The sequence below is a fragment of the Xiphophorus hellerii genome, chromosome 20 (assembly GCF_003331165.1).
Source record: "Xiphophorus hellerii strain 12219 chromosome 20, Xiphophorus_hellerii-4.1, whole genome shotgun sequence".
NCBI classification, from domain to species: domain Eukaryota; kingdom Metazoa; phylum Chordata; class Actinopteri; order Cyprinodontiformes; family Poeciliidae; genus Xiphophorus; species Xiphophorus hellerii.
In genome coordinates, this window is record NC_045691.1 from 13215396 (window position 1) to 13228046 (window position 12651).

The 12651-nt window shown below is 38.0% G+C and overlaps 1 protein-coding gene across 1 annotated transcript in view; it reads left to right on the forward strand.

Moving 5' to 3' along the window:
• The first annotated feature begins 773 nt into the window (after positions 1-773).
• The window catches only part of megf6b (multiple EGF-like-domains 6b), a 64194-nt gene continuing 52316 nt past the window's right edge, over positions 774-12651 (forward strand). The window contains 3 exon segments of the mRNA XM_032548369.1: positions 774-1286; positions 3898-4032; positions 6082-6191. Of these exon segments, the coding sequence (XP_032404260.1) occupies positions 1183-1286; positions 3898-4032; positions 6082-6191 (349 nt within the window). The 5' untranslated portion in view covers positions 774-1182.

Here is a 12651-nt window from a genome sequence, read left to right on the forward strand (position 1 = left end):
ATGTGTGAAGTCAGTAGTCATCTCCATGCTTGGGATTTTCAATCTGATACTGATTTATTTAGATGTGCTGTGTCCTGAAATAATTAGCCTTTTATTTGGAAGTTTGAGCCACATGGGTAATGTGCGAGTCATATCTTACTTGTCTATTTAAATTTTAGGCATTCAATTCTTGTTTGGCGACAAGTAGACCCTGATTCTTGTCTGGCAGAAGTACTTCCAGAAATGAAAATAAACAAGTCCACCTGATTGTCATTAGTCTAGTTCAACTACTGAAGCACATGTCTGAGATGAGCTGATATGTCTGGAAGCTAATTAAAACAGCATGCTGTGGTAAAGCACAGCATGCTGATTTAATGCTGCTCTGACCCTGGACTCTTCCGGGTCATGAACACATATGAGGGCAATGCAGACTTTGTTTGGAGAACAGCGGTGCTCAGATAGGACTCCTGAACCTTTGGCTGCTCCATCAGCTGTTTTACCCCGCAGAGCTACCGCTTCAGACGTTTCCCTGCTGCAGCCGCGTTGGGCTGCGTTGGGGTAATCCTGCGTTGGGGTAATAGCGGCAGTATCCCACCCAACCTGCTCGCCTTTATTGTGCGCACAACATCCTTGGTTAGTTTTACGCGTACAATGTACGACCAAATTAGTTCTTTTTAAAAGAAGTAAACTAACTTTCCCGATGAGCAGGAGATATATACATATGTTTTAAAATGAAGCAAAATCATACGGTAATAACTTCGAATTTTGCTTCCAATTACATCCTTAGTTTCCCACATGCGCGCTTCACCGGTGGCTTTCAGAAAGTTGGAATAAAATGTGGTTCTCACCGCCCTCTCCCAACAAGCCCACCGCACCTCAGCCATCATTACCAACTCAATGGGTGGAAAGCGCACAACCAGCCTGTGGGAGGTTTTGTCCCTCATTTCCACATCTGCAGAGACGAGTCGTTGGCTCGAGCTGCAGCTTTTCAGTCTGTGCCAAACACCGGTTGCGAGAAGGAGAAGGACACACTTTGATGACTCATGGATTTCCTGCACGGACGAATATTTACGCATCGTTGAAGTTTCTCTAACTGGATATTTTCATGCATTAATGGTGCTCTTTTGGGTCATTTGAAGACGATGAAATATGTTTTTGAGTGAGACGTGAATTGTTTTTACATTTTAAGCTAAAAAGAAACCAATGAAGAAGAAAATGGACATCTTCATTTTTTCTTTTTATTTAATATTTATTAAAGAGGCTCATTCACTCAGTTACACCATTGTAAGCAATCTCCAACCTCATATGTAAGTAAATGGTGGTTTTATTTACATAACACGATGTTTTATTTGTATTAAGTTAAGCTGATTAACTAATTGCTCAAAGTATTTTTGAGTTTGGAGGATATGTTCACCTGCTTGTTACAAAACAGCAATAAAAGGTCCTTGTCTGTTCTAGTAACTGGATTTATGTCCAGAAACTATTTGTCAGAAAGCAAGTTTTTTTTTTTTTTTCTTTTGCTTGTCTTAAAAGTACTAAATTCTAAATTGAAATTCAAACCTTTTTAATTTGGTCATAAATTTGATTTGGTTTGATTTTATTTGTAAATATACTGAGGCATAAAATTACATAAAACATAATATAAAATATAAAAGAGAAATTAGCCCATTTGAACATATTCAGACAAATTACCTGTCAGTGTTTCACCTCGTGATGTCACTGGCCATAAGTGGTGAGAATCGGACCCCCACACCATAAGAAATGCGGAAAGAAAAACAATACTTACCTTTCTGAGAGGTGAACAGAAGAAACAGCGCCTCCTATAGTCATTATACAGAATTATTAGCTTGTCAGAAAAATATTTAATAACATTTTTGTTGAACATCGCTATAGTGGCACAGACTACAGTTTATTATTTTAAACATGAAAAGAAAATTAAGACAAATATATTTCTGCAGATTTTCTTTCTTATCGAAAAAAAAAATTCAGTTTACAAAATTGCATTGTAACCAAAAATCAAATAATGAAACTAACATTTAAGTTCTTTGGAGCTCTCTCATCTACCAACCTGTTCTATTTGTATACATTTCCTCTTTAATATTTATGACTTACAGAAGGGCTGTCAAACTCCAGTCCTCAGGGTCCACTGTCCTGCTGTTTTTAGATGTGCCACAAAACACTGGAATGAAATGGTTTAATTACCTCCTTGTGTAGATAAGTTCTCCAGAGCCTTGCTAATGATCTAATTATTCTATTCAGGTGATACAGCACCTGATGGTGCAGCAGAGGCACATCTAAAAGTTGCAGGGCAGTGGCCCTCCAGGACTGGAGTTTGACAGCTGTGACTTACAGTTTTCACACCACGATCTTCATGCAATCTAAAACTATCAGAATCAGTTTATTTTTAAGACCGTCAAATAAAGACAGTCTGCTGTAAGAGGTAGTTTCAACCACACAGTAATAAACAAGTGCTTCAGTTATGGCAGAACAATAACATTTTTCATTATGCTATTATATGTGCTGCTGGAGGTGATGGTGATTATGTTGCCTTTGAGATGAACAGCTGGTTGCTATCTCTGGATTCCTGCTGATCTCCAAACATGCCAATCCTTCTAGCTTCTTGTAGAGCTTTTTTTTTATATAAAAAGAAAGTTTTAAGGATCACAATGCTGTTTTTTATGACTGAACTACCCTTACAGCTGATCCAGACAGTCTTTGTGTTAGAAAAATGCAACATCAAACTAGAGGGCTCACCGGAAGGAGAATATGTTACCTAATTTCTCTGTCTGATGATGATATTCGGCCTCATAACTGCAAGTAAAAACATTTAGGCTACAAAAATGTATTACATTAATCAATGCAACAGATTAATGTAAAGTGATGTATAATAGTGAAACGAAAAGTTAAGAAGATAAAGTTGCAGTAAAACAAACTTAAATCGATAAAAAAAAAAAAAAATTGTGGTGTTTAAATCATATTCAGCTCTATTGAAATGTGTATTGCTGCTATTACAGCTGCAACATGTTAGAGGAAATTCTTTACTAGCTTTGCCTAATTTAGCTGCTGAAGAGTTTGCCCATTCTTCCTTCTTCAGTCAAATTAGATGAAACGCATCTCTGAAGATCAATTTTTATTTTGTGACACAACTGGATTTATGTCAGATCTTTGACTGGGAAATTTTAAGACAAGAATATGTACTGATCTAACTCATCCACTGTTGGCCTGAATATATTTTCTGTTGCTTGTTAAAACCAGTCTCAAAAGCCATTGTTACATTGTGGCTTTGCCTCTACTACTTAATAAAAATTGCCATTTGCTTAGCTTCATCCATCTTTGTATCAATTTTAACAGCTTCCCTGCTCCTGTGGAAAAAAGCTTCTTCTCAGTATGTTGTTGACACTTCCACCATATTTCATGTCTGAAAGGGTGTTTTCAGTTACCAGACACTTTATTTTGCATCCACAAGTTAAATTTTAGTCCCCCCCTTATTAGAATACCTTCTTCAATAGGGGTTGAATATAAAAGCAAGTCACACTGCTTAGATTTATTAGTAAAAATAAAAGAGAATTTCATTTCCACTTCACAATTATGCACTCTGTGTTTTATTACATAAAATCCAATTACAGTTGTAGGGAAAATCTCTGGGCTTTGCTATTCAAAGACCTTCCGAATAAGGAATTCCCCTTAAGCCTTCAAAAGAATTCCAAGAGATCCGACTGAACACAGGTAATGACTTCCGAGGCATCACTCTATCAACAATTGGAAAAATGCCTGACCTGAGCCTTGCCCGTCTATCATTTCTCACAACCCTTCCTGAAGCGTTCATAAATTTACTCTCGCTGATGTCTGTACATCTATGGAAACACAACAGGGCCATCTTGACATGTTAAGCATTTTCTCTGCTGTTTTTCATTCCAGGCCTAACGTGTGCATGGAGAGGGAGGTGACGCTGGTTGCCCAGAGGCAGCCGTGTGTGCAGGCCTTCACACGAATGGTTAAAGTGTGGAAGCAAGGCTGTGCGGGGCAGCTGTGGTGCATGGGATACGAGCGGAGGTGAGTAATGTAGCTCATTTGCAGTGTTTCTCTTCCTCCCTCTCATCACTCAAATGCTTTTAGTCTGCTTTAAATACTCCCATCATCTCCTGCAGGGGATGTCGTGAATTACTGACAGAGCCCTGGCAGGAGAAAAACATTTATTCACGAGCTTTGCATGGTCACGTGATTCATGCTACTAGAATATTTTATCCAGGAGATCTTGGTGTTTAATCCGAAACAGGATGACATGTGGCTTCCTGATTTCCTTCTTCCGCTTTGAATGCTACCTCTTCAGAGGCTCTACCTGCTACTTAATTCTCCTGTCTTTGCAGCTTGCATTCCTTTAGGTATGAGCATTTCCTTCTGAGGTTTAGGTGTGTTCCCCGTGATCCATTTCTCAGCATTATTTACCTCTTCCCAAAGTCAAAAGCTCCTTTGATGGCAGCCAAGGCAACAATTATGCGCTGTAAACTAAATGTGTAATGTGAGCAAAGCAATGAGAGGGTCGCCAAAGTACAGGGACAGCCTCCGTCTATCACTACCTTAACATTAAAAGCCTGGGAAATCTTGGTTTACTTCACACGTGTGCTTCAAAGATCCGGTTTTCTATTGAGATATCACACAGTACATTGTGGATTATGATTAAAACTGACAATCTGTGGAAAAAATTTCACTCATAAAAACATAAAACATAGTACACAAACAATCAAAAAGCAGGGGAAAATATGTATTAAGCATATAATTTTTCTCAGTAAATATATAGATTTGACTGGCATTCAATTAGAAATCATTGCTATAATTGTGCATTTCTGAATTCATATGTTATGTTTCTATTATGTTAAGTGTGTCTAACTGTTTTTATAATGTTTTTTATGATTTGGATCCCAGGAAGAGTTGTCATTGTTACTTCAATGGTTAATGGGCATCCAAATAAACAAACAAACAAACCTCAAATAATTCACAAGTATTATTTGTGAATTATTTGAAATCTACGGATTAAGAAATCTGTAGATTTCTTAATCTACGGACATAAGAAATAAGTCCGTAGATTTGGGTAATGTGTAATAAAATGAAATGATGCAAGGGTTTAGACATGCTTGTTAAAATCTATGATCTTGGCCCTTGGACAATACTACTGACTATTTTTGTCTAATCTTTAAAAGAACATCTGGTTACGGCCATTTTATGGTAAAATTATATATTTCCCACTTCCGGATTACAGTTTAGAAGTTTAGAAATGTGGGGAGCCAAGTATGTTTTGTAAGTATAAGGTTGTGAAGGTTTTGAGATGTGTGCTTCTACCCATCAAAACATTTTTTACTTAACCCTTATTTTACCAGAATAAAAACCCAGTGAGGGGGTGCTGAGGTGGCGCAGGGGTTTAAGCACAACCCACATATGGAGGTCTTAGTCCTCGACTCCCATCTGTCGCAAGTTTGGTTCCCGGCCTGGCGACCCTTGCTGCTTGCTTCCTTCCCCCTTCTCTAATTACCCACTTTCCTGTCAATGTACTGTCAAATAAATGCCACTAGAATTTATTAAACTTACAAAAAAACCCCCCAAAAATCTGTGAGATTAAAATACTTATTTTCAAGAAAGTCCTGACCAAGAAGCAACAACAAATACAAAACAGAAAAATAAAGCAAGCTCCTAATATTCTACCTTGGTGATGAGAAATCTGTTCATGGTTTAGTTAGGACCATGAACTGCTGGTTCTGCGGGTTTAGTTAGGACTAAACCAGCAGATATTAGTTTACATTGATGGAGGAGGACATGATTGTTTTCTGAATACTAACTTCAGATGGTTTCTGGGCTTTCTATGCCTTTTTTTATTAAGTCAGTTTCTTTATTTCATGTGTCTTTCACCTAATTACACATAATTATAGCCTAATTTCCTTTTTGTTGTAGGTGTAAATTGCTTGATTGCTACTGACATATGGTGTGAACTTCATGTTAGTAGCCCCATAAGAAATGTGCTTACTGACAAAAGTTTAGCATTTTCAGTATCAGTATTTTTACCAGCATTTTTTTGTTGCACATTTTTATAAATATTTCTCATGTTTACAGGACGGCGTATTACACAGCCTATAGGCAGGTTTACAAACAGGATTACCAAACGGTACACAAATGCTGTCCTGGATGGTCTCAGCTTAACGGGGAGGCAGGCTGTCTCTATCGTAAGTATCAACACCTAATACTTCTGCCTTTCATTTCTAAATGATTTAACAATTCATTATCTCAACATTAATAGAAATCTTTTGAGCAAAAAATGTCTACCAAAGGTCAAACAGAGTCACTTTGCCCATGCAGACTGCAGAGAGAACAGTTAGTGGCACAGACGTCTTGAGTTGTAGCACTACACCTCATTTCACATGCTGGAATGAAATATCTAATTGTTGACAGAGTTCAGGTGTTGACATTTGTTCACAGATTGGATTAGTCTTGTGGGATCTAGTTCTCTATTAATAAAGAAGGAAAAATAGCTCAATCCTGTCAGCGCACCTTCAGTTTATGATGGAAAAAGCTGGATTTACAAGTGTAATCACTACTTAATCAAATGAGCAATTAACTCGTCAGTAAAGTTACTTATGCTTAGGGGTCACATAGGAGGATAATAAGCAACAACTCAAGTTATCCTGTTTTTCCACCAAACAAATAAAAGTCCAGATAATGCCAATTACCATCCATTTAAATTGTCTACCCTTAAAGAAATAAAATCAATGTTCAAAAATCAGGATAGTTTTCTAACCTTTTAGATTTAGAGCACACTTCAATAATTGTTTTTTTCAATAAAAATACAGATAAGTTAGTCATTCAGTGTAACAGTTCAGTCAGCTCAGTCAATGTACACATTAGTTGTCGATTTTGAAAATGTTAATGAACAAATAGTTTGTGGAATGAACGAATTGAACGGATTGGAGGCCCCTCTTTTTTAAATACGCTTATCAGTTGTCCAAGCAAAGCATACAGCAACATCAACACGGCGTCTCTCCGCAAAATCCCGGGCTTCAGTCCGAGTCACAAAATGGTGACGACACCTTCCTCTTTCTGGAACTGCGCTGGCTCACTCAGATATCGGCCTCACAAAAAAACCCAACTTGACCATGCAGGTATGTGGGAGTCAGTAAGACCCTGCAATTACTTCTTTCTCAGTGTAAACTGCATTAGCATTTAATAAACCATAAACGCCCACAAATAAAGAACTTAACAATAGCAGAAATGGTTAAAACATTACTTCACCATAAAACAGTTTCATTACACATAGCTACTTACAGAGCTACACATCATACTGTTTGTTTTTTGTTTTTTCCCCCCAGTTCAACTAAAACTGAGCAACATTAGCTCTGGCTAGGCAGCCATTCACCTTAAGTAAGTAGCTGAAATAAAACAACAGATTCACAAGAGACATCCCAGAACAGAACGCACATTGTCCAGTTCAGCATAAACTGATTTTTTTTCATATCACTTATGACGAGTAATTCCAATAAAGAAAACTTTTCTACTTCTGCTGAAATGTGCTGCTTCTACGTTATCTGCCATTTCTTTTTTCCTTCTTTCTGCCCTACGTTTCTTCTCTGACAGATACGGGAGACTTTTAGCTCTGGTGCCCTCTACAAGACATTTAATGAACTAGCAAATTACGTAAAACTTACAAACAATAGTTTGTAAGTTTATGGGGGTTATACAAGTATGGTGTTTTTGTTTTTCAGCTGTAGTTTTACTGTATCTTTCATATGTTAAAGTGTTAAATGGTTGTATATGACTGTTTAATAGGCATATGGGACAAAAACAGTTGAAGCTTGTATTGAAGCTGAATTTATATGATGAGAATAAAGAATAAACTTAAATCAATCTTACTTTGTTGAAGGTTCTAGTAGTTTAAATAGGGATCTCAGTTAATTTTAGCCAATTTTAAAGTATTCCAATGAATTCACAACTAACTTTTATATTGGGGTAAATCATAAATACAAAAATGCAAACTGGTTGTACGGATACATAAAATATTTGGGAAATATAACACAATTATGGAATTATATGAGTCCTTTTTATCCATACTTGCAGTGATACTTCAATACTTAAATTTCAGACTGTGCTGAAATCCTGATTGCAGCTCTGGGAATTATTTCTGGTGGTCACACTTCAGCTTCCAGCAGCTCCTCTCCTTATGTACAAGCTTTGTTTCACACTGCTGAAACATAGAAGGCTCTTTTGATGGGACTTTATAACCAGTGATCCAGATCGGACAGCCCGCATACCATGAACCGACTCTTGGCAAAGCTTTCCTGTAAACAGTTTGTCCCTTGGCTTTTAGGCATACAGGAAACTTCTCATGTTTGATCTTGAGTCTGCAACTGACTTATGGTTTATTACTAGCCTTACACTCCCCGAACAGGCAAGTCACTCATTGGGGTATCTCTCTAAGGGAAGGTTAATGGGCTTGGAAGTTGGAAAAAATTCTCCTGGATTTTTCTGTCATCATACATCCTATTATTCTCTCTATCAATGAGCTCTTTGTTTCTGAGGAGAAAGTTATGGTATTAAATTATACAGTGAAGCAACTGCTTGGTCTCCAAAGAGTCTGGTTTGTTTTAAAACACTCTAATAGAAATGCCTTAAAGAGGCATTCCTCCCTGATGCTCATTGCCTATACTTAAACTAGACAATGCCTGCTCTCTTCAGTGTGAGGCATGGCTTTTATCTCAGTAACCAAAGATGGTGGCAGCACTTTCAGATAGGATGAACTAATCACCCTTTTCTCTGAGCCATTGAACCTGGATGAAAGGAGGCTCACACCACAGGCCTCCCACTCCTGCACACTTTGCTACGTGCTATCCGTACTGTTCCTCAGTCAGCACAATGCAATCAGTGTGGCTGTTTTTCAGCAGGACCTCCAGGATCCAAAAGGAGGAAAATCCATTTCGCAAAATGTACAGCTTTAGCAAATCCTCTGTAAACTCCCAAATGGGAGGAATGGGATGCTTTTTGTTGACACAGTGATTAAAAGTCTGGTACTTTAAGAGCTTTTTTGTTTTCTCTGTTGCCTTTCATTGATTTATGTATGTGGGTGTGTGTTACCAAAATAATAGGGTTAAGGTAATTAAGATGATGAGGACTGCTTATTTAGGGAGAAATAGAGGTGTAATCATCAACCCTCTCAGGTCACTTTTTTCTTATATTTAATGACATTACACTCACAAAGGTTGATGAATGTTTTTGAATTTTTGTGTGATAAACCAACATGAAGTGATGCATTATTGTGAAGTGAAAGTAATTCATAGTTTGCACATCTACAGATGTCAGTACATCTATTCTTCTTTGAAAAACATTTCTCTGTCCATCAGATTGGAACATCTATGAAGATTAACTTTTAATTAAAGAGAACCATCCTCACAACATCATCCACCTCTTACTCTTTGGATTGTGCGTTCATGGTGACATGTAGTTTTCTGTATCAGTATCTCATCTGATCAGAGCACCATCTTCCACATGTTTGTCTGCTCTATATGACGTATGACGAAGTGGAACCAAAACTTGTCATGCCTTTTTAAAAATTAATGCTTTTCTTTTTGCTACTCAACAGTATTTTTGGGGTACCAGCAAAACGGTTTTATATCAGGAGATTCTCCCACCTGAGCTGTGGATCGCAGCAGCTCCTCCAGAGTTACTGTGGGCCTCTTGGCTACTTCTGTATTTAATGGTCTCCTTGCCCAGCCTACCGGTTTAAGTGAACAGTTGATCTCCAGAAAGCCTCTGAAGCCTTCATAGCACAGATTTGCAGGAAGGTTAAAGCGTGTACAGATGGACTCCATTTACTATTTATTTGACTTTTAAAGCCAGTTGCTGCCACCCGATTTTGTTAAGTGGTGTTGAAGTAAAGAGGGGTAAATAGAAATGTGCACCATATTTATCAGAATTTCATGTGGAAAAATCCTGCGTGTGTAATTTTCCTATCAGTTCATAAATCTTTTCTGGCCAGTCACATAAAATCCCAATGTACACTTTGAAGTGTTTTATTATGATGCGATAAAATGTGAAGTTCAGGCAATATGAATTCTTGTGCAAGGCAGCATATATATAAATAGTTTTTTATTATTATTTTATGTTAAATCCACAAGTTGCAAAGAAGCCAATGTCGTCTTGCAGTCTGTGGTCTCAGTTGTTGTGAGGCTGGGCATTTTGGAAACCAGCTTAATTAGTCGCACATTTAAAGAAGGGATATACCACAGCACAGCAAACATCTGTTTTTCTTGCTTCATTGATTTAATTTGTCCTTCTCCTCCATCTTGTAGTTTCAGGCCTCTATCATTTCACCACAAAAGTTTTTTTCCCATGTGTTCAGAGTTCTGGAGCTGTTTGCAAATACCTCTAGATTATTTGCCAGGTTCTGATATTAGATTCAATGCTCAAAGTGATACTGAAGTTTTAAAATTGCACATCCCATCTTTTAATTCTTTTTTTTTAAACACAAAGTCCAGTGTGTGGTATGGGGAGTCAGAATGCAGTGTTGGAAGTTACAATAGAGGTGTCCTTTGTGTGTTTTTGAAAGGACTCCAATTTGCTCAATGTCTTGTTTTTCTCCAGGTTAAGGGCCCTTGACTTTGTGATAGAGACTTCCTCCACTTAGACAATTTAAGGGCCAATCAATCAGCCAGTTAAACCTTTTTTTTTCTTAGCAAGTAGTCGAGGAATGGGTGAGGATGGCCAGGGGACTGAAAGCAAGCAGTCACGCTGATTGAATGAAACAATAAGCTTTGTGACGGGGGCTTAGGGGCGCAGACAATGACTTCTCCAGTTTCGTCGTCCTCGTTAACCACTGAAAAGGAACCAACCTTTTGTGATAAGACTGGCAAAGGTAGCTACATATGAAATGGGCCCAGGAGCCAGAAAAAGAGGAAGTGGTCCTCTCTGTATCCATGGGTGGTCTTTTTGTCTCTCTCCATGCACATATGGACTACATGGTGCATAATTGATGACAAACAACTTGCGTATAATCAGAGAAACTGACCAATCACGCTAGACCCTAAATAGGACAGCATGCAACATACATTACTCAATATTTCATGTGCTATAATGAGTAATTTGTAGTGAATTTGTCTCCATTTCTCACAGCTAAGCCGCTGTCAAATGTGATGTTTTAGGGCATCTTGGAATCCACTCAGAAGTATTATCAGCGGGAGGAGCCTGTCTGTCAAATAAAACTGATTCAGTAATCTGTAAAGAAAGTGTGTGGTCCGAAGCATCAGGACATTGTTAGCTACTGTAGTTCCAGTTGTGGATGAATGTTGTTTTATTGAGGTAATGAAGGCAAAGAAGGCTGTTTGTATTCAAAAGATGGCTGTTATGTCTATCAAAATCAAGGTTAATTTTCTTTTATCAATAGAATATTGATCACATTTAGAAGACGACTACATTCATCCATAACTGAAAATGGCTAGGTACCAAAGAGGCACCAAGCTGAGCCCTTCCTGCAGGTCTTTGTACCTGTGAACTGTCTTGAATGTGTTCTCTTGTAAGGTCACACTTGTGAGGCGTTGAGCGAATGACCTCTGCTCCACTGTTTCTCTTCCTTTTGTGGATGCTGCTAATCCTCTCAAAGGAGGTGTCTTTGTAACACAATGTCCACGGGAACAGACGAGAGTGGGTTTTATGGTATGCTGCATCCCACATTAAGGATTTGTTTCAGTGAAGATTAGGCACCAGATGGGGCTTGAGAAGTGGGGTGGGGGAGTGCTGCTGCAAAAAAATGCCCTGGTTAGCTGCCAACAATCTCTTGTATCTTGAGTGGGGGAACTCGCATTCCCCTGGTTGTCGCTTTGTCATGCTGCCTGCAGTGACTCTGAGAGACTTCTGACCTTTTACTGTGGAGCTGCATATTTTTTTTCACTTAAAGCTTTTTAGGAATGTCTCATTAGTTTGATCTCTCACAGCTGGGTGTAGCATTGTTCTAAAATATTTGGATCATATTGAAACTGCGTAAGTTAACCTGACCGCTCAGGGACTCTTATTTCGTCTTGTCTATCATCGATTACTTTCACCCTATTAAAATCCCCCCCATCATATAATCAGTGGAAAACTAAACTGATATATTAGTTGCTTTGTATAGCTGCTTAGTCCTGGAGGAATAGAAATGATCAGGGGTGGATTTGCAATGTAGTTAAGTTGTTGTTCCCGATGGAATCAGGTTTATGTTAACAAATGTGACAAAAATACATTTTATTGAGGAATTTTATTTGAAATTAGGTTTTAAAATGACTGTTAAAGACACTAAAAACAAATCAATATTGTTTGGATTTAGGGTTGATAGAGCCGTGCAATAATATGAAATGTTGAACTTTTTCACATTTTACCAAAACCTTTATGGATTTAATTAGGAACTTATTCCTAATAAAATAGACTTGCACACAGTGGCTCATAATTTTCCAATGGAAGAGAAATCCCTTACAGGCCTTGTGGGGGACATAACATGTAGAAGAATTCAGTTTCGGTCTCTGATGAGACCGAAATTGAATTTTCCGTCCTGATGCAAAATTTTGTATGTAGCATCATGCTGACTTGTTGGACAGAGTTGATTGACAGAGCTAAATATCGGACAATCCTAGAAAGAAAAACACATGTTGAAGGCTGTAGAATGCTTGA